General features: G+C 48.6%; 1 protein-coding gene across 2 annotated transcripts in view; it reads right to left on the bottom strand.

Moving 5' to 3' along the window:
* SEPTIN9 (septin 9) overlaps positions 1 to 4,742 on the bottom strand; it is a 129,442-nt gene extending 124,700 nt beyond the window's left edge. The window contains exon 1 of one of the 2 annotated variants that reach the window (XM_064395343.1): positions 4,658 to 4,742. In XM_064395343.1, the coding sequence (XP_064251413.1) occupies positions 4,658 to 4,679 (22 nt within the window). In that variant the 5' untranslated portion in view covers positions 4,680 to 4,742. The remainder of the gene's footprint in view (positions 1 to 4,657) is intronic. The other variant, XM_064395345.1, reaches the window with a different exon arrangement.
* Between the last annotated feature and the right edge of the window lie 17,923 nt (positions 4,743 to 22,665).

The following is a 22,665-nucleotide window of genomic DNA, read 5'->3' on the forward strand; positions in this document are numbered from 1 at the left end:
TTTCAGACCAGCTACAGCCAGATATGGACCGAGGCCCCCCCAACAGACAGAACTTGGCCAGTTGTGGGGGTCCCAGTTGTGTTTCTCTGGGTCTGGATTGAAGGCACCTGAGACAGTAATTCATGTTCAGACTCGGGTGTTTATTATTTCTTATCAATAAAACAGTCTCACTACTGTGAGTTTGGCAGCTTTTCATCAGCAAGGCACAAAATGGCTCACAACCTCTTGTTCCAAGGTCTTTTAAGACTAAACTCTCCAATTAAAAACTGACACATAGATTATTTTCCCTTTTAACCCAATAACTGATCCCAAAGAGCTGCAATGAGGACTTTTCTGCCCAATTACAAAATGCCACCCAAACCCATGAAGAAGAAGAAGGAAGAAGAAGCATGAAGGAGAAACCCAGGACAACACCCTGTGCCCTCCATCCTGCTTCCATCCACAACATACGAAAAATCCCAAACCCTAAATTTCTCACCCAGTGATCCACCTACACTGCTCTGTACAATCTATTTCACACTTTTGTGAGTTCTAGTCTAGGAGTCCAGGAAACTTCCTCCATGAATGAGGATTAAAGTCAGTGTTGCCCTGGGAGTCAGGGCACCCCAGAGCAGGCAGAGAAATATTCCCTGTGCCCCGGGTTTCCACAGCCAGTGACAGCCCTTGAGGATAATTTTGGGGGGCCAAGTCTGTGCAGTGCTGCTGGGATGAACTCCCTCCCTCCCTGTGCTGGCTGAGGACTCACTGTGACACGTGTCCCTGTGCTGCCACAGCTCTTGGCCAGCCCAGCAGGAGCTCCCGTGCTTCTCTTCCCTCCCTGGATGTCCTGGAGCACAACCAGAGCCCTTTGGTGGGGCACAAACCCCCCACACACCTGCCCAGATGTGCACAGCATCTGCAGGAGCCCCGTGGTGCCACCTCCAGGGACACGGTGGGGCTGGCCAGGAGGGGACCCTGGCCCACTGCACACCAACCATCAGGACAGAGCTGCTTCCCCAAAGCTGCCCAGCTGAGATGGGATCACAGAACGGTTTGGGTTGAAATGGACCTTAAAGTTCATCTCATTGCAATCCCTGCCATGGGACACCTTCCCCAAGACCAGCTTGCTCAGAGCCCCATCCAGCCTGGCTGGAGATTTCCAGGGATGAGGCAGCCACAAATTCTCTAGGCAGCACCAGCAAATCCAATTTGATTTATAGTCTATTTCCCATGTTTTATAGGGAATCATTTTATGAGTCACAACATGGGAAAGTCCTCCTTCAGTGATGGAATCTCAGCCCTGCTGTTCTTCCTGTAATTTTTCCTATAGCTTTAGCTATATATGAAGAGTTATTTCTCCTTAAGTGCCTAAGCAATAAATTAGGAGTCTGCACTCAGGTAAGGGTGGGTGACACATAACCACTATGAATAATTCTGGTGGTACTGTAATTCTGGTGATCCTTGTTTTAGTGAGTGCCAGCATCTCACATAAACCTGAAACTGAAACCATCCTTGGCCAAAACCACTCACACCATCCTTGCAAATACCTAAAAATCATCATGTCATTTATCACAGATCCTGTCTATTGCTTCTTTGGCCTATGAAATTGGGCTTGAGTAATGGAAAGTGAGAATCAAAAAATCCTTCAAAAGTAGTATTCCAGGGCAAGTTTGCCTTCAGCAACTGAAATAACAGACATCCCCAAGGCACACATGTAAGGGCTGGCTTCAGTAGAAGTTATTGCTGTGTAAAATCCTTGTTTCATGCTCTCAGGAACAAAAGCAGTGCCAGGATGAGCCACACGTGCCCGTGGCTACGGCACAAAGGTCTCACTGAGCCTCTCTGCTCCCAGGAGGTGAGGCACGCCAAGGTAAACTCTTCATCCCGACCCACCTACGTGGTGTGTGCTCAGGAGTCACAGCAGATGGGTTGGGATTGCTCTTGAAGTGCTTCAGGGAAGGTAAATCTTGCCTGGGGCAGGGGACAGCCCAACAGGAGAGCATTGCTGTGCCCATGGAGGAGGATGGAGCTGGAGGATCAGCCCTGGGAAGTCAAACAAGGTTCAGGGGGTCCCAGACCACAAAAAGAGATCCAAAGTCTTCCAGAGAGGGACAAATCAGGCCAGATATAACAAGTACATAACTTTAAAAGGTGTTTAGATGTTCATTTTTTCCTTTGTCATCATTTTCAGGAGTTTCTCAACCAGGCACTGCATTCCCAGCCTGCCAGAGGCTGTTAGCATCAGCTTTTGCAGCTGAGAAGTCACTTTGTCACACGCCCAGCTCCCCTGACAGACAGCAGAGAGCCCAGAGGCTCTACAGCACCCTGCACATCCACGTCTTGGAGAAGCAATCTGGATTCCCAGGGAAATTCCCCAAAGCAAGTGACCATGGCTGTGCCCTGAGCTGTGAACACGCCAGCCACGGAGGGCTGGCTCCACCTCACAGGGGTGGCAGCTCTCCAAGGTGGCCTCCCCAGCGCCATGGGTGATTCCTCCACTTTCTGCCCAATAGAGCAGGGAGATTTATCGGGGGCAGCCCCCAAAGTGAAGCCTTTGCAAGCCAGAGCAGCTCAGCCCGTGCTCTTTGCAAGGTGTGAGGTGTTTGTAAGGAGTGTAAACTCTCCTGTTGCTTCCCAGCAGTGTGTTCTGGGCATGGCACTTGTGTTCTTTTTGTTTAAACAGCTGCACCAGGGACATCTCACAGCAGTGTTTCCAAAAGACAACCACAGCCCCTTTGGAGCAAAGGTAGTGCCCAGATGTCAGCTCAGCTGTACCACCGAGGGTTTGGGCACTGACCAGAGACTGTTCAGGGGCTTTGCAGTGCCCAGCTCCACCCCAAACAAGCAAAGAGCTGAGGAGCCTTGGCATCATCTGCAAGGAGTCACAACACCAGGCCACAGAGCTGGCAGCTGTTCTGGGTGGCACAGTTTGGGGTCTCTGGGGCTGTGTGTGGCACAGTTTGGGGTCTCTGGGGCTGTGTGTGGCACAGTTTGGGGTCTCTGGGATGGGGCTGTGTGTGGCACAGTTTGGGGTCTCTGGGATGGGCTGTGTGTGGCACAGTTTGGGGTCTCTGGGGCTGTGTGTGGCACAGTTTGGGGTCTCTGGGGCTGTGTGTGGCACAGTTTGGGGTCACTGGGATGGGGCTGTGTGTGGCACAGTTTGGGGTCTCTGGGATGGGGCTGTGTGTGGCACAGTTTGGGGTCTCTGGGATGGGCTGTGGCCCAGCCTCATCCCCAGTGGGTGCAGCTGTGAGCAGCAGGTGAGCAGCACTGGCAGCAATGAGCCATGGGGTGCCCAGGTGTGCTGAGCAGCCACCAAAGGGAGCAGAGGGCACACAGGGCACTGCAGGAACATCAGGGGTGTAAAAGGCTGGATAAAGAACAAGAAGGGCAGATGCTTGCAGCCTTCTGAAAGGTCTGGTGTTACTCTGTATGGGTTTGAGCCTTCTGAAATTGTAGAGTGACACTCTGTGCCTCGTGCTGTCTCAGCTGTGGCACGTGCTGTGACATTTCTCTATGCAGTTGTACAGAAATGTACAGTTGTATCCACACCTCTCCTTGCTCTGCTCCTCCCTGCTCCAACCACCTCAGGAGGCCACAACAAATAACAGGTTTCCCTGCACACAGTGCACAACCATTACTCCCCAGTTTAATCCATTACAACGTGCTAATCATCACACTCAGACTGTCTCAGGTTCCCGGCACACAAAAACCCCAATAAACCCTCCCGGCAGCCCATTTAGCAACGCTAATGAGAGAAGAAAAATGTCCCAGAGAGAAACACTGCTAATTAATTTTAACCATAAACAGGCAGCAGCATCGCAGAGTGAATTTTCTGAGAGAAGCCAAAGCCCCAGCTCCTGTGGCCCATGAGCTCGGGCAGAGTCCTGTGGCAATGATGTGGCTCAAGTGAGTGGCAGCTGCCACCAGCACCCTGAGGGGTGGCCAGACCCACGATTTGGGGCATTAGGAGGACGCTGACATGATGACCCACGTGCCCACAGTGGCCAGGGCACAGCCAGGGCAGAACTTGGCTTGCAGAGCACAGTGCCTGGAGCAGAGCAGAAATCAGCTGCAGAGCAAAGTCCAGCAGCTGGAGGAGCTGCCAGAGGCACCTGAGCTTCATGGGGTGAGCAGGGCACCTCTCAGAGGAGACTTGTTCTCTCTGGGGCTGGATCTCACGGGGAATTCAGAGGAATGCCACCAGGCATGGCTGCACACCCTGTGTTGGCAGGGAGCAAGGAGCAGAGGGCACAATGCCCTCACCGCACAGGGCACGCCTGGCAAAGCCAGGAGGGGGAGAAGGGAGCACAGAGCCCCCCAGCAGGAGGGTCCCATCCCTTCCAGCCCGTGTGGAAGCGCCCAGGGCAGGCAGTGTCACACGCAGCCCTGCTCCCCTGTCACGCTGGATGTCACCACCCCGTGCTGGCACAGGTGCCTGCCGACAACAAAGTGCGTGCCCCCAGTGCCGGCCTCTGCCTGGAACAAGCCGCCCCGCCGCCTTTGCTTTGCTTTTTAAGCCTTTTCCACTCTTTTATTCACAGTGAAACAGCTGCTCGCCCTCCGCAGAGCGCTCACAGCCCGGACGGACGGTGCGCGTCGCACCTGGGGGGTTTTTAACCTTTTCCCTTTCCAAGTACAGACACAAAGGGAGAGGCGAGAGCAGGGGGAGGCTCACCTGAATACGAGGATTTCTTCATGCCGTCTCTCCGGGCTGTGACATGGGAGCAGGGCCGGGGGTGCCGCGATCCTTTGGGAGGCAGCGCCGGGGAGGGGACGCGCACGGAGCCCGGCTGCGGCCGGGGAGCGGCTCCCGCTGCCGAGCACACACACACACACCTTTGCCAGCCTCACACACAGCGCCGACGGCTGTTCCAAGTCTGCTGGCACAGGGGAAGAGCGGGGCTCGGCTGCACCTTCACCCCCGCGGCACGCCGAGCATCCCCGGGCCCGGCGCTGCCAGCTCCCCGCCCCGCGGATCCCGGCGCATTCAGCCGTCACAACGAAGCCAAGCCGTGGGATTTCACGCCCCCAGCCCGGCGCACCCCATGGGTTTGACCCAGCCCTTGCTGCTGGAGCAGCTCGGGTCAGCGCCGCTCTGCCGGCTCCAGTTCAAAGTGCGTTTGTGACCCGTGGAAACGCCGCTTTCCTCGCCAAACCCGCTCGTCCCGGGCTCGTTCAAGGCTGCGAGCTGAGCAAAACTCTGGTGCAGGCTCACGCCTCGCATATCGCTGCTGGCAGAGAGCCACGGAGCGCAGGAACAGCCCCCAGCCATCGCCCCAGGTGTGGGGAAAGGGATTTTGCTGTTCCTCGTGTGCCAGGAGGGAGAACGGGCTCGGGATCGCTCCCCTGAGAGACGCAGGTTGGGCAATTAATGGCAATCAGCCGGGGGCATCGCAAGCACAGGCGAGAAGAAAGTCATAGCTGCTCTTAATTTGCTCTAAGGGCACGGGGAAGTGAGCACAGGGAGCTGAACTGATAGAGGAAGGGCCAGGCTGCTCCAGGGAAAGATTTCCACAGCCCCCATGGTGGGTCACCCACACACAGAGGTGCAGAGCACGAGTCCTGTTCATTGAGGGAATTCCAGCAGCTCTAAGGGATGGATTCCATAGGAAGGGTTTCTGCTTGCTTTCAGACTCTTCCAGAGTAGGGAAAAAAGTTTTCTGCCCCCAGCCCTAACCCTGGCACTGCACAGGGACAGAGAAAGGCAGCGGATGAGCTGGATTAAGAGGATATGGTCCTATCAGGATTTCTTTCCATTTCTCAGCCATAGATTATCTCCTCTGCAACAGATCTGAGAAAAAGGATTGTCTGAGTGTCTCTCTGGCTTTAGTGCAAAACTGGAAGAGCTGGCTGAAGTCACTGGGGGATTCAGTGCTAAGCAGCCAGACTTTGCACTGGAACAGCTCAGGAGCTCTCCACATTCCCAGGATTGCAGCAACTACATCGCTCCAGTGCTGGGGTCTGCAGGGGGGAGATGTCTGCAGAAACCGTCATCAACAAAGCTTCCATCAAAATAAAACCTCTTGAAAACCACCGAAGGTTTGTTGCTTAACCAAGCACACCTTCAAGGCAATAGTAATGATACATTACCCTTTCCAAGGTGCTTTTGAAATCATTAGTCACAAGTCATAGGGGAGAAACAATAGAGGAACGACTTGCCCCACCTTGTACAGCAAAGTAAGGGCAAAGCCAGGAGCAGAACCTGCTCCTGATCACTGATCCCACTGTTCTGCTGCTGCCTGCCCCTCTCTGATGGGCACAGCTGTTTGACACTCAGCACTCAGGGTTCAAAACCTTACAGGAGTTCAAAAGGCAGCTTTCCCTTCTTGATTGTGGGGATATGTGCCTGCTTTAGTGTGCAATTACACATGCACATGTGTGCAATGGAACACAAACCCTGTGAGGGAGCTGGGGATGCTCAGCCTGGAGAAAAGGAGACTCAGGGGTGCCCTCATCACTCTCACAGCTCCTGAAAGGTGCCTGTGCTCAGGTGGGGCTGAGCTCTGTCTCCAGGCAGCACTGACACAACCAGAGCACACAGTCTCAAGCTATGCCAAGGGAAATACAGGTTGGAGATCAGGAAGAAGTTTTTCACAGCAAGGGTGATAAAGTTCTGTCACGGCTGCCCGGGGAGGTGGTGCAGTCACCATCCCTGGGGGTGTTTAACAAAGCCTGGATGTGGCACTGGGTGCCAGGGTTTAGTTGAGGTGCTGGGGCTGGGTTGGACTCCATGATCCTGAAGGTCTCTTCCAACCCAGTGATCCTGTGAGTTCTGTGATGCTGTGAATTCAATGTCCAGTCCTGTATTGGTGTGATTACACGTGCAAAGGGTGTCTGTGCCATCATCCCAGGGCTGCTGTGGTGGGAGCAGCTTGTTCAGAGCCGTGGCTGTTTGATCAGCTCCACTGCACAAACATAAACAGCAAATTGTGGGACAGGCGTCCTACTGCAGGGCCAAGCAAACACATGAGACAGAAAATGGCTGAAGGGATAATTTTCTGAAATACTCCTTAACAAAGAATCCTTTTCTTTGCCTGCCTGGCCTCAGAATTGCCGAGAAAATCAGTGGCTTGGCTCAGAAGGGCAGGTTAATGTTTAACACAATGCAGAGCCCACAGGCTTCAAATAGGTAAGTCATTTAGAGCTTTTTTTTTTTCCCCTTGCTCTTTCGTAAGTCACTGAGGGAATTTAGTGTTTCTGAAAGCAGGGATTTGGAGTGCTCAGCCCTGGCAGGCACTGTGTGCACACACATCCTGGCACCCACACCCCAGCCCTGAACAAACACATCCCACCCTGGCACCGGGGTGCCAGCACAGCGCTGGCAGAGCCACAGAGCTGGCCACCCTTCAGGGAGGCTGTGTCAGCCTTGCTTGTCCCCAGCTCGGGTGCCAGCTCCACACAGAGCAGTGACCCTGGGAGCAATGAGCCTGGCCAGGCTGCTCTGAGCCTGCAGCACCTGCAGCTGCTGGGGCTGCAGATGTTGCACCTCCTGCAGCGGCTGCTGAGCCTGGCCCAGCTGTGGTGCCCTCAGCAGCTGGCTCTTCCTGCAACACCTGTGTTAGAGCTGTTGTACAACAGAGGCTGGACAAGGTTAAGAGAATAAAGTGGGTGTTTATTAAAGCCCTTCAATAGATACACCTCGGGCACTCAAAAGCCTCACAGAGGCTACACACAAAATTGGACAACAATCACGAGTTTTTCAGCCAGTTATAAGTTTGGTCAATTTACATATCAGAGGTTAATTGTCCAATTACAGCTTCAGGTAATGAAGTCCTATTCTCTCAGTTTGCACCCCTCAAAATTCCCTTTTATTTAGACTTTTTTGGGCCTGAGGCTGTGGGGTGTCCTTGAGTTTCAGGCCCAGAGGAATTGTTTTCTCTGACCAAAATGTGAAGGCAGTAGCTGACACTTTATATGGAGTTTAGAGTTATACACTAATGCAGTGCAGGATTTGGAAAATATAGAGTCTGAAATCTTAAGGCATCAGCTGTGAGGGGTCTGTGCTGTGTCTCCCCCAGCCTCCTCCTCCAGGGAGCCACGTTCCCCAGCATGTGGGGGTCCTGCTTGCAGAAACACAATCTCCCAAACTAAACACAGCAGGGATCAGAGGAGGGAGAGACAAGCACTGCCAGCTCCACACCGTGGGCTGAGGCCGGCAGCCAGAGGCCCAGGAAAGGGTCAGAGGGAGAGAGAGAACAGCAGAGGCAGCAGCACCCAGAAACGCACACTGGAGTGAGGAGGAAAGGGTACACATAAGGAAAGGATGAGCCCCATGGAAAAAAAGCTGATTACAAGGACTCCCACAAATGTCCTGAGACATTCAGGAATGCTGGGCTGTGTCACTGCTTCTCTGGCTGACTCAGTCCATCTCTCTGACCAAGCTTCTCTCACAAAAGAGGAGCAGGATGGAGTTTTCCCAGGGAGAAGTGTGGTGAGGCTCAGGGTTCCTGGGGTTCCAAGGCATTGGCTGTGGGCAGAAGTGGCTGTCATGGAGAGAACAGAACTCCCTGGATGTCTAAGAAGGAGAAGCAAGAATTTACACTGCAAAGACCTGTCCATGTGCAGCAGAGCAGGCCTGAGCTTGGGGAACAGCAGATCTTGGGGAGCTGCATCTCTGATACAGGGGTAGAACCTCAGGTGCCAGGATTATAAATCCCCCCTGTCCCTCTCCAGCTGTGTTTGTTTCACAAATGACCCTCCAAGCTCCTTTCCTGACCAGCCACTCTTTTGTGGCTGTGATGCAGGAGAGGAGATGCAGAGGGTTTTCCACCCTGCTCTGCCCCAGGGCTGGCAGGCAGCTGCCAAACTGGGCAGGAGGGGAATGGTGACACTGCACCCTGGCCTGGGGATCCCTGAAAACCCAGCGTGGAGAGCCCCTGGATTGAAGGGAGAGGAAGCAGGAGACCATCACACAGGAGGTGAAACCTTGTGGGGTTTGGCTAAGACCTTGGCAGGTACCAAGGAGGGCTTTGGGCACTGCTGCCTCACCCCAGAATCCAAAAACTGGGATTCACTGAGCCAGCAGAAAAGGCTAGGGGTTCATTCATCCCACTGGATCTGCCCACTGCCACTGGAGGAGCTCCGTGCCAGCAGCCTGGGTGCTGGTGGCCCAGCTCAGCCCTGCTCTGTGCCCTTGGCAGGGCACAGTTCCCATTGCTGGTGCCCAGGACAGCGAGGTGCTTGTGAGAAAGGACAAAAGCCTGGCAACCAGCACAGCACACTGGCAGAATCTGCCCTTCTCTCTGCCACCTTCTTGAGGAAATTAAACTCCCATGGCACCTCTGATGGCTCTCCCTTTCCCCTGCAGGCTAGCAGAGCATTCACTCACACAATGCACCTCTTGTGCCAGTTAATCCATACAGTGCACTGCTTACTTACAGTCATTACCCTCATTTAGTTATTAAAGCAAACACATATTTTCATTTTTAACAGCTCTGAAAAAGGGTTATCCAAACTGGGATTAAAACTCTGGGCTGTCTAACTTGTTACTGCCTCAACTTTTCAGCTGCAGGAATGTTGGCTGCTCTGAGCTCAGTGGAGCCTTATGAAAACATACCTGCCCAGATCTTGGAGAGGGAGATAGGAATCAGCTCCATGATCAAAGTCCCTGATAGCATTCCTGGATCATACAGGCTGTTCATGCAGAGCTCTGCAGGACTGATTGGCAGTGACCTGGAACTGCTTTCTGCAGCACTTGGGGATAATTCAGTGGAATTCACATCCAAAAACCCTCCAAGCCCTGACTTCATCTGTAGGCACATATGAATCATGTGGCTGCTGTGATGCAGCAGCCTGACTCTCAAGCTTGCAATTAGGAAATCAGGGGTGGGTTTATGGAGTGCATTTGGGGTGACTTGTTCCTCATGAGCACCAAACCCCCTGAACCACGGAGATGGGGTGGTGGGATGTGTGAGAGAGCAGCTCAGGTCCACATGGATGGGGAATAATCTCCTACTGGAAATCAGAGCTGAGATCTCACCTAAATCTGTGTAACTTAACACGTGAACAGGCCTATTTCCCTGTCCTCAGTGTCACTGGGGACAGTGTGGCCACCTGTGAGTCCCTGTGTCCCCAAACCCAGGATGGCTAAACACAAACAGCAGTGGCACAAGCCACCACCACTGCTAAAACTTGCCATAGCCCAGCCCTGAATCACATTTTCTTGCCACTGGCCAGGATTTCCTGCAGCTCCCTCCCCTTTTTGCTCCACAGCAGGAGAACACAGATGTTCAGCCTGTCAGCATCAATCCACAATGCTCAGATGCAGGAGGCCAGGCAGCTGTGGTGACCTAAAGCCTCATCACTCTCTGCTTTTTCCAGAGGTTGATTCATTAGCTTAGGACACAGCCAGGCTCTGTTTGGTCTGAACTGCCTGTGGTTGGGAGGTAAATGATTTAGCTGTGTGTTTCCTATATTTTTTTTCTCTGTGATTCCATCTGACAACAAAGCACCAAAAACCCACAGCACCAAAAGATCATCGTGCGTGATCTGGTGGTCAGGCTGCTCTCATTGGGGTGATGGTTATGGAAAGGAAGCAAAGAACTGAATGAAGCAATTACTCATATCAAATCAGCAGATTTTGTTCTTTTCTTCTGCCTTAATTATGAGGAAGCAGGAAGAATGTCCAATTACTCAGGGCAGAATTTCATTACCAAAGAAGATAATCTTTGCTCAATCACAAGGTACATCAGATGGCCATTTTCACAGACTGGTTAGGGAAGAGAATACTTCAACCTGAAATTAAAGTTGAAGAGGGCATTAAAAGACAACAAAATAAAAATTAAAGGCAGTAGTCAATGCCCATTCAATGGAAGGAAAATCCCTGAATGTAAGGGAAGTCTGAATGAAAGGTCATAAGTGTTTTTCATTTTCAATAGCTCCAGTTTCTGAAAACAAAACTTCAAGGTGGCTCACGAGCTGACCCACATGAATACATCCCCCACCCCCCTCCAGGAATCATTGTAAAATCCCTGAGCTGCTTTCAGAACTGCCAGCTAAGCACTTCAGAATCTAACTGCAAGTTTGAAAAACAAAAGCAGGTCAAAGTCAAACTCTCAAACCCCTCACAGCTTAATCCATTTTTCACAAATAAAGAACCCTGGTTTTTGGCTTTTATGGTCTGACTTTGAGTTGAAACTACAGGAATTAAGCAACAACCTCAGCTTTGCGTCAGTCATGTCCTTCCAAGGTGGTACAGAAGGGATCTGGATCTTACCTGCCACCAAGTGAGAGGATCCCTAATTTTCATCCAGCATCACACCTAACCCAGGGCAGGGCCTTCCCCCAGTGCGTGAATCCCTGTGCATTTTCACAAGTGCAATTTAGGGAAGTGAACATGCACCCCTAGGGAAGGGGGGAAAAGGAAGCAGAGGCACAGTGCTGGAGGCCAGAGAAGCCAGGCTTGCTTCAAGAGGCACAGGAAGGTGTGGGGTAGAGGCACCACACAGTATCACTGTTAAAAATGAAGGGATGGGACTATTTTTGAGCTAAGAACAATGTATTGCTCAGATAAACATCAGTCTCAGAGGCTGTGAGATTTTAGAGGAGCAGGCAGTTTGCCATAGCTCAAAGTGGTCACAAGTTTCTTTGTTACAAGGCAATACAGAACAGTCTAGTCTAATGAGCAGTTGCCACAAGGTGTATTTTGCTTTTCTAACCTGCCACCTTTATTTAATTTTGTTGCACTGTGGATACTTTTCCCCAATGGTCTTCTGTCTCACATGTACACATATGCTTCTATTATAACTTCTAAACTCTCAGCTACTCTATACAACCACACCCTTATATTAGAAACCCTTTACCATTTTATCAATACAGTTTCTCATTTTTTAAGGCATATTCTTACAACTGTAGAAACATAAGTTTATGATTTTTCTGCTTAATGTCTGTGTGTTGTATTTTTACATCAATCTAAGCTTCCTCCAAGGCTGTAGATCAAATCCTTCAGTGTCTCTGGAAGTTTTTCTGATTCCCTTAACACTCTCCTGAGCTCCTCAGCAGCACCAACCAGTCTGGCTGCAGGCTGAGCACGTGCCAAAAATCCAGGCACCACTGCTGGGCTGCTCCTGTGCCTGTGCAGAGCCATCCCTGGGGAGGCAGGGAATGGCACAGTCATGCTGCAAGCTCTGTTAAGTGTGCCTGGATTTCCAAATCCAGCCCTGAATGCAGCTCCCAGCCCTGTGAGAGTGATTCAGAGCATATTCCTACCTGCATGACCTTACATGTTTGCCTGCTGTCTGCAAGGCAGAGGCACAAGGTGCCCCCTCCCCTGGCAGCCCCAAATGCAGAGGGGGCTCTGCCTTGTCTCTCACAGGGAAAACACTGGACTGGAGCCATGGGGCCTGCTAGAACTGGGAAAGGGGAGCAAGGAACTGGAAAATAAAATCAGCAATTAAAGAGCCCACTGAAAATGTGGATAAAGGAAAACCACTGAAGGATCAACCAGAGTCTGCCTATAATCACTAGCAAAGCAATTACAGAATTAGGGATGATTTGTAACAGACTGAAGAGCTGGATACTTGGCACGTGCTATGGAAAAGCTGTAAGGAGGGAATTCTGTGTGCTGGCACCAGGCTCAGAAGCCACAAGTGATGCAGCCTCAGCAGTTCTGTCCTTTACAGAGCAAACTGAGCAGCATTTGGATTTCTTTTCCTATAGCTCTCAGCTTCCAGCTATAACGTGGTCCAGCTATCGATTCCAAGTTTTAAAAATCAAAACAAACAAAATTTAGTTATGCAGAAGGTTGAAAAAATATGAGGCATGATTAATAATAGCCACTGTTTCCTCAGTGTTGTAACACAGAGCAGCTTCCAGCCAGCTCTGGCAGCTCTTTTGGGAGGAAATTAGTATTGTCCAAATTTACAGGTGGGGAAACTGAGACACAAAAGGGCTGCAGAAAGCAGCTGGTTTAGCCCAACTTTGGAGTTGTAGTCCTAGACTTTTACTGTACATAAAACTCTGAATATTCCTGGAAACTGGGGCAGGTTGATCCGTGATTCACTGCCACCCAGCATCAGCCTTCACTTGTGTCTCTGCCTTGCTTGCTAAGGACATAATTTCACTGTTATTTTCTCTTTTCTTGCACTGGCTCTCATTGCTCTTTATCTTCCATCTATGTCATTTACTCCAGAATTTCAAAGGATCATTTTGCCATCAACCAGCAGCAGCTAAAATACCTGCCCAAGATTTAGGAGAGCAGAGAAACAAAACCCAGACTCATTTCCAATCAACTCACACATGAACAACAAGCCCCAAGCTGACAAGTCCAAGACTTCCAATTTAGCTGGGTACAAATTCCTTTGGAAAGCTCCAGAAAGCTCCTGGGGAATGTCCCACTGACAGTGGAAGGAGCAAATCTAAAAGACAGAGGAGTTGCAACAGGCAGTGGCTTTGAGGGCAAAAATCAGCTTCATTTGCTGCTCTGCTGTGCCAGTAAGGAAGCAGCCAGGGCTGCCTTCACACCCAGCTCGGGGTGATCAATCACCGTGAATCATCCCCTGAGAGAGGAGCAGGGAGGTGATTTAAACGCTGAAACATGCCTGCTGCTGTTCAGCAGGTACCTGCATGACTGGGCTGACATACCCACCTCAGAGGGACTTCAAAGAGCCTGGGGAGGCAGGAGGGAGGGTGCAGGAGCTCATCTCCAATCCAGTTCCTGCCCAGAGCCCCCACAGGGGACATATCCCAGCCTTGCTTAGAGCCTGAATATGTATTTTCATCTTATATGTTTCTTTAAAATATCCTCAGCTTTACAAACTCTGTTTTGGTTTTTTGTCTTTTTTTTGGCTGACACTTACATGGTGCAGACAGGCCCTGTAAGGCAGCACCAGAGAGGAAGAGAGAAAATACAGGACACAAAAAAGCAAAGCTGCCTCCCTCCTCACTGAGGGCACAGCATTAAAGACAACTGAGCAAACAGAGCTGGGGTTTGAGTCCAGTTCTGTACAAACTGGCAGGGACAGCAAAATGATGCAGGGAAACCACTGCCCAAGAACAACAGAGGGCCGGGGTGTCAGCCCAGCCCCTCAGCCCTGCCAAGACAAGCCAAGCAGCATCAGAGGCTGCTGCCAGGGTTTTGGGGGGCTCTGAGGAGTCAGCTGGGGCTCAGGCTGGGGCATGAATGGTTTCCCAACAGAAATGACTCAGAGTCTGGAGCGGTTTCAGGAGGAGCTGGCTGGTGCCAGGAGCTTTGTGAATGTAGCAGCAAGGAATGCTTCCTCCCTCCTCATCCCCCTCTGCTCCCGGGACCAGGCAGAGCAGAACCACTCGGAAAAAGTGGTTTGTGATCCAGAAACCCCAGGGGGATCTGGCCTCCATTTCCACACGGGCTGTGGAGGGAAGCTCCACAGAGTAGCTGCAGAAACTGTCACCTGCTGGGAGGGTCAGGGCTCCAAAAAACCCTCAGCTCACCCGTGGCCAAAGGCAAACAGCTCTGCTCTGAGGAGAGGGGAAACAGGAACTGTAAAAGGGGTATTACAAGCCCTGGTGCGAAAGCCTTCCTGCTGATGGTGTGTTTAACAACTCGTATTCCCAAGAGGAGCAGGGACTGAGAGCAGGGACCCCTGGAGGGTTCCATCCTCTGCCAGCCCCCAGCCTGGCACAGCTGCTGCCCTCACCCTGCCCTGTCTGATGGATTCACTGTCACTCAGGTGGCTGTTCCTGCCTTGCCCTCCCCTGGCTCGGGTCTGTCCCACTGGCACAGCCCCTGCTCGGTGTTGTAGTGATTGTCCAAGGGCTTTAACCCATTGCAGGGATTGTCCAAGGGCTTTAACCCATTGCAGTGATTGTCCAAGGGCTTTAACCCATTGCAGTGACTGTCCAAGAGCTTTAACCCATTGCAGTGATTGTCCAAGGGCTTTAACCCATTGCAGTGATTGTCCAAGGGCTTTAACCCATTGTAGTGATTTTCCAAGGGCTTTAACCCATTGCAGTGATTGTCCAAGGGCTTTAACCCATTGCAGGGATTGTCCAAGGGCTTTAACCCATTGCAGCGATTGTCCAAGGGCTTTAACCCATTGCAGGGATTGTCCAAGGGCTTTAACCCATTTCACTCTGCAGCCAGCATCACAGGCAGATCCTTTTCCAGCGAGGTCCGTGTGTGTGCTGAAGTCAACTACAAACATCATCTTTTTGCTTTTCCTTTTCCTTCCCTCTAACACTGAAACTACAGAAAGTAACTAGAGGTGCATCCACCTGGCCATGGCTTTTAGCCACCATCTCTGAACAGAGAATTCTGTTCTCTGAACATCAGAATTCTAAGGATAAACTCTGCCTGTAAACACTGTCTTGGAGAGGAGAAAAGCAGTGGAAAGTATCAGTTCAACTAAACTGCTCCAAGATGCAGCTTCAGGATAGTGTTATGCCAAAAATACCTCACATTTCAGTATTTACTCACTGATCTGAGCACTGGTGGATTCAGCTCTCCTACTTCCCCCTTCAGGCAGCTCATAGTAGAAAAAAAAATGGATTCATTAGGTAAATAATTTTTCCTGGAGCATTCAGCAGATTCTGATCTCCCCAGGATATCTCCCCAGCCATCTGCATGACCAAACCCTTCAAGTTTTTCTTGCACTGCTTGCTCTTTATGGCCAAAGGAGTTTTCCCAAGGAGTCAGACCTAAGGTTGTTGATTTTGACAAAAACCACAGGCTTTTGTGCAGAAATTTTAGCAGTCACACGGTGGAGCTGTTCCCGACTGTATTTCCTTCTCTGTAGGCTTTTTTATCACGAAGAGCTATGGGGAAGGCAGCCAGCAGTGTGGTGCCTGTCTTTGGAGAGGTCGAGCATAAATCAGTCTGATCACTGTCTGAACAGAGCCGCTGCTTCCAAGCCACGCACAAAGAGAAGAACACACAACTACAAACACATTTATCCTTCCGTTAAAGCCAAAACAATCTTTAGAACAAATTATTACTAGCAGCACACGACCAGTGCCTCACAGCCCACCATTCTGATTCAAGAATTAGAGGATGTTGATGCCCACAGTCCCTCAGCAGCGTGGCTCCAACCTGGAGGAGCAAAATCTGTCTTGCAGCTGAGCCATGCCCATTTCATTGGCACTTCGACTTATCTAACATAAGAGCAGCATTGGCCAATGACAAATTACACTGTTTATACAATTAACAGTCCTGGGTGAGCATATCTCTTCCAAGAAACCACGAGCACTTACAAAGCTGTCTTTTTACAGCAAGGAAGAAAGCCAATGCAAAAGCTGAGCATGTGGCTGCCAGTTATAATTGAAATCATTTTAATAATTCATGCCTCATTACCTTGCCACATGGCAGTTCAAAGACCATCTCCTAATCCTTTAACCCTTCTCTCCTGTGTCCTTTGGTTTGGTTTCTTAGTTTAATCAGTGAAGAAACAAAATGGGGAATGCTCATCAGCACTTGCCCATGGGGACAGAACCCAATGGGGGCTGGTGAGTCTAAGCTCTTAATCCCTTTCCTCCTGCCCTCCTTGCTTTCCTGATTTGATCTCTCACTGGCAGCCAAATCAGTAAAGAAATTAATAAACTATCTATTAGATATGGCAAGCTGCTGGCTGAAGCTGGAATTGCTTTATGGCATGTCTTGGTGCAGCACGAAGGACAAGGGCAGCTCTTGTTGTTCAGCAGCTTTACATGGCCAGGTGAGAATTCCTGGAAGCAATGTGTCCTTTATCCTCTGATATCTCCTAGGGTTTTTCCAGCTTTCAGTTGTCCTCTGGGTAGTCAGTCCCACAGCCATGCCCTTTCTCCTTAGCAGAACTGCAGTTTGAAGGTCAGGATACCAGAACATTGTTTTTTAGTGGCTTTGAAGCTTTCTTGTTGCCCTCTTGGCCATGGAGGGAGAGAACACCTGATATCTATTTACTCTTCCAGTACTACGTGGGCAGATTGCAAACAATAAAGTAAGATCTAATGTTATTTATGGCTGCAAGTATGGTCCTGTTCTCTCATGAAAAGGAAATAACCTTGTAAAAACACATTCATTTCAAGCACAGTGTGTATTTACACACAGGAAGGGTCCCTCCTTCACCAGTTCAACTCAATGTGCGTGAGGGAAACCAAAGCACGCACACACAAACATGCACCAACGTGCAAATTAACAGTGCTAGCAGGAGATTTCAACAGCAGCAGACTATCATTCTATCATTTCTAATTATTACTCAATATGTTCCAGCAGGCAGGTACACAGAGCTGGAGATAAACCCACCCAGTGGAAGCTGGAGCACAAGGACAGCACGAGCTCTGTGCTGCTGTCACCTCTCCTCCAGCAGCCACAGCTCAGCCCTGAGCCCCCAGCATGGCCAAACCCATCTCTGCAGCTGCCAGCAAACCCCTCCATGCTCCAGCTCCCACCTGCATCTCCACACAAAATATCAATATTCAATAATACTAACATTAAAATTCAATAAGAGTAATAGTCAGTAATATTCAAAATATTCATAGTCACAAAATACAAAATATTTTTTTGTATTAAGATTTTTTAATGGTTTTGTTAATTATTTTTTCTACGTATTGGAGTAGGTAAGGTATTGTTATAACTATGATGATAATATATATACATTTATTTAATTATTTTATTATGATGTAAAGTTTAATTTATTGAGTAAATTAATTATATTTTATTATTAATTTTTTTTTAGTTATATTTTTAATGCTAGGCTTTTATGAATGCATTTCCAATTATTAGATAGGTTTATGTAATATATTTTATTAAAATCTTCCTAGTTATGTTTATGCATGAGTATTATATTTATGTATTAGTTGTTTTGTTTTGTAGAGTTGTATGTTTTATATGTTTGATGTTGGTTAATAAATTATTATTATTTGGTTAATAAATTATTATTATTATTAATATTGGTTACTAAATTGTTATTTGATATTGGCTAACAAATTATTATTATTATTGGCTAATAAATTATTATTATTTGATATTGGTTAAGAAATTATTTGATGTAAGAGAAGTAACTCGGCAGGAGTGGAGAGAGCCCTCAGGCTGGAGCTGCAGGAAGTTTCTGTGCCCACTGCTTTTGGGGAACAGCACAGGGTCACCTTGGGGAGCCTTTCAAACACACACAGAAATCAAGCCTGAGGGGATGGAAACCTGCCCAGCTCCGGTGGCGTTAAAAGAGGAGATTTATCTTGTTTTTTAGTCTGTCACAAAGGTTTTTCTGTTGAACACAGAGCCTTTCCCACCTCCCCTGCACCTCTCACCTGCTCCCTGTATGAAGTGCTTATCAGAGGAGCTGCTGTGCCTGTGGAGGGTCTGGATCAGAGGTGTGGGGAGTCCCCCGTGCTTTTCCCAGGCTGGATGATGCCTAGCAAGAAAAGGGATCTTTGCAGGGAATTTATTAGGCAGCCCGAGCAGCACTCCAGAAGCTGCGTGTTACCTTTGAAGGGCTAAAATAAAATCTATTGACAGATCACTCTAGCTGCAGGGAGAGGACAAAGGTGATCAAACACAGGTTTCTTTCAGGGATAAGCTCCGAGCCAAAGCTCTCTCCGTTTAACAGGGAAAAGAGCACAATGAGTGTGACTCATGGCAGAGCTTTGTGGGTGATGTGCTGCCCACGGGCAGGATGCTCAGTTGATAAGGCCATTTCAACCATTAGACCCCATTCAACATGTCATGCTGCTCTTAAATGTTGCAGAACCAAGGTGCCCATGTGGGGTTTTGCCCTCAGAATGCCGATAAAATTCTTAATTCCCCTTTTCTATCACTACTTACATTAACAAGCACTGCCCAGTGACAAAAAAATGTTAAGGTTTTCAAGTACCATCAAATTGGATTTTCCAGTTTGTAGGAGAGGAAAAGTAAAGGTCACAGTGATCATTACAGCTGTCTCCTTATTCAAAGCAGAGCACTTTAGGGAAGAGTTTGGCCTCACTTCTAATCAGTATTCAGTACTGAATAGCTTGGAGCTGTTCTGGTCTGGGCAAAGGGCCAGAGAGTGACTGAACAGAAAAAGTAAGCAAAGTCTACTCTAATATCACTGAGCAAACCAGGTGAAATACAAAAAAATAGATCCATTCAAGCACAAAGCTCTAATTCAGTTTTCTGAATTTCAGTTTCTTTCCCTGTAACAAGATTAGGAATTACAGGAAAAGCAGGCAAGACATTGATTTTGAGTTTGGTATTTAAGGAGGAGAAAAATGGTGCCTTGGAGAAAAGGCTGCAAACATGCAGCAGAACTCAAAGGATCAGAACAGAGCTGTGGATCACGGAAGGAATCAGAGCAGAAGTCCAAGAATTTGCCACAGCCGTGTGCTGGACTGCTCTGAAAGATTACCTACTCCCAAATTCATCCTCTCTGAGTGCTGGCTGCTGATCCCTTCTCAATTCCACACTGCATCCCTTCAGTCTCCATCCAGCTTTTTGCAGCTGAATCTCCTCCAGCTCTTCCCTTCCAACCCCATGTTAAAGTCTTTTAAGGGATCCCAAGCATTATCCAGTGGAACACAAAAGAAGAAAGCTGACCATGTCTCTCCTCCCTCCCTGGCCATCCCTTCCAGCCACGCTGCCAACTTCCAGCACATCCTGACCATATATTTAGTCTGCAGTAATTTGCTTTGCATTGTCTTGTGCAGGGTCCAAGCACAGGAATTACATATCCAGTGAGGCATCCAGCACTCTGGGAAACCCTGGAGTTTTGGAGACTCAACTCCTCACGCTGCTGCCAGAGGTTGAGAGATCTCGTGGTCCAGAGCACCACAGCAACTCAGAGGAGCTGAATGGCAGCTCAGGAGACAATCCCAAATCCCTGTCTGTGTGTGGAGCAGGGTGAGAGTCATCAATAAACAGATTCAGGGAAGGGATCAGTGCTGTGGGCACTGGGTGAGGCTCCTGGGCAGTCCGACCTGCCAGGGCACAGCCATGGGCACTTCATGGCGGAGAGGCTGAGGCACAAGAGCCACCACAGCATCCTTAACATGAAAAAAAAAACAACAAAAAACCAAAACCAAACCAAACCAAACCAAAACAAACCCAAAAAAAACACACACACAAAAAAAAACCCACACAAAAAACCCCCCAAAAAAACCAAAAACCAGCCCTCCAACTGGCAAAAAGAAAAACAACCCTCCAACTGACAAAAAAACCCTATTTCCAACTCTGGCTCCTTCACGTTGTAAGGAAAGATTGGGTAGGGGAACTTGGTTGGATAGAAAACACTTGGAGACCAATCCAAATGAGACATCTCCTGAGGAACCCAAAGGTTCCTTCTATCTTTAGAGGAGACAAAGCTCATCTGTAACTGAACATCTGGGCCAAGCAGTGCCGCCAATCTAAACCTGGAGCTAAATCTGTCAAACCAAAGTAGAGCAAGAGCCTGGAGGAAGCTCAAGTGACCCAGCAGAGCACAAGGCTGACTGAAGCTCCAGGCCAGCCCAGGATATGGGAGAGTGCTGGAATCCAAAAAGAAGAAAACTCTCAGAACTTTGGGCCTCTAGGCCAAAGCTTAGAATTAAACACAGGATTTAATCTGAGACCTTGGAAAAGGCTTCCAAACTCAGGTGCTAGAAGCGAGAATGTGGATTTTAGTTTAAAGCAAGAGACATGTTAAGCTGAGAAGAAGAAAGTTTAGGGGTTTCGACCCACAGGTCGAAGGTGAGCTGTAATTAGTAGGAATTATGAGAGCTCACAACAGATGGCACCTGCTTGGATCTCTGGAACCACAGAAGCAAAGGGGCCTTCACGAGGGTGTTGGGGATGTTGGGAAGCACTGTAACAATTGCTGCTGGTCAGATGAAATGGTTTTGTGCCTGCCCAGAGGCAGCACGCCCTGGTGCCCACCCAGCTCCAGCACCAGGCCCTGATGCCAAGCAGGGGCAAGGATAACCTTGGCATGTAAAGGAGAACTAAATATGGTGATTTTCTCTGTAGAGCACGTTCTTCTACGAGCCCGTTCACTCTTCAACACACAGAAATTCTTGAGGAAATATTACCCTCTAGTGTCCAAAGTGAAGCGAGCAAGAATTGCTCCAAAAATGGAAAATAAAGGCTGGAAAATAAAATAAAAATAAAAGTGGGAAATAAAATCCACATCATCACAGCTGCAGAGTGGCCATTGGGCTCCCAATTCTCCAGCTTAGGGGTCTCCAGACTGAGGGCAAGGATGGAGGAGATGTCCTGTGGGAAATGGATTTATAGAGAACTCTTAAAGCTTGGTAGAAGGTTTAAATAGTCTGTACCTGTATGTAAACTTTGAGACAAGAAATAATGATTTAGAAATGCCATGGAATAAGATAGACATTGTTGAGAGAGAAATGGAAATAGAAACAAGTTTTGAATGATGGATTTGTGAAAAAGACTAGATGTTTTGGAGAAAGAGAACTATGAGAAACGTATTGTAATAGGACTCATGAGGGGTAATTTTAGATGATTGGCTTTAAGGCATTTTCAGTATAGTGTGGCAAATCTGATAGGCCAAGAAATGCTTTTGATGTATTGCAATTAAGAAATAGTTTGCTTTGTGATTGTGATGGCATGAATTATAATATCTGTATTGTCTCACCCTTCTCATGAGACTGAAAATGGAATAAAAGCTTTTAAAACACCTCTCAGTTGCCCCATCTCTGAGTCAGAAAAAGGCTTAATCCAACACTGCCCTCCAGAGCTCCTGCAGAAAGGGTTGTGGTCTGCTGTTACTGGTTTAAATTCAATAATCAAGGGTCTTATTCCCACTTCACTTAGGATTCTACAAGTTGTGAAAGGTGAAAAGCAGTGATTCCATGCACAAACAAGTCAAATGACATGGATATTAATTAACCTTGCATATTAGCTTAGCCCTCAGAGACTTTCATGGCTCTCACTGGCTCCTGGGCAGCTGGAACCACAAACCAGGCAGGGATCAGTGCACAGCAATTAAATATTCCCACATCTGCTGTTGCCAGTGCTCTGCTACAAACAGTTAAATTTTTACCCAAATCAGCTTGGTGTGCCACCCACCTGGGATTTTCTGGGTTTTGCCCCCAAGACCCTGAGGCACTCTGTGCCCCAGAGCTGCGGGGTGGGAGCTGCACCAGGTCCAGGTGAGAAGGGGGATTTGCCAAGGGGCAGTCCTGTGAGCCAAACTGGGCTTTCACTTTTAACTGAGATGTTAATCTGCCACTCAGATCCCACTTCAGACATGAGCTGTCACTACCAACCACGATTTCAAGTTCTTTCTCATTTTTCATCCTTGGCAAAAAAATAGAAAATTTAAAAGACTCTGCAAACATGATTTGAGGGAGGCAAACTTGTTTTCCATAGTGAAAGTTTTTTCTGTTTTCCTTTCTCTGAGCAGGCTCAGGGCAGCAGGGCAGTTTCTCCTCTTTTTTGTAGGATTTTTGTTTTCATTTATTTTGGTTTTTTTGTTTGGTTGGTTGGTTGGTTGGTTGGTTGGGTTTTTTTTTTGCTTTTGTCCATGGCTATTTTAGCATCTCTCACACAGCAGTAATTATGACAGCACCACTTCACAGAGGATTATCATATCTTCCAAAGATTTTTGTTACCTCATTTGGTTTGGTCTGCTCACTTGTAGCCAGGGTAAAAATATTTCCCACTGTCCCATCCAGGCTCAGCTTCCTCATCCCAGAGTACACAATCCACTCCTATTTCACTCCCCCTGCATATTTCTGTCCATCTCCTTCATACTCTTAAAAAGCCACAAGCATACAAGCAATTTAGCTTGGGGGGGAAAAAAAGTGATAAATAGCAAT

The sequence above is a fragment of the Passer domesticus genome, chromosome 20 (genome assembly GCF_036417665.1).
Source record: "Passer domesticus isolate bPasDom1 chromosome 20, bPasDom1.hap1, whole genome shotgun sequence".
NCBI classification, from domain to species: domain Eukaryota; kingdom Metazoa; phylum Chordata; class Aves; order Passeriformes; family Passeridae; genus Passer; species Passer domesticus.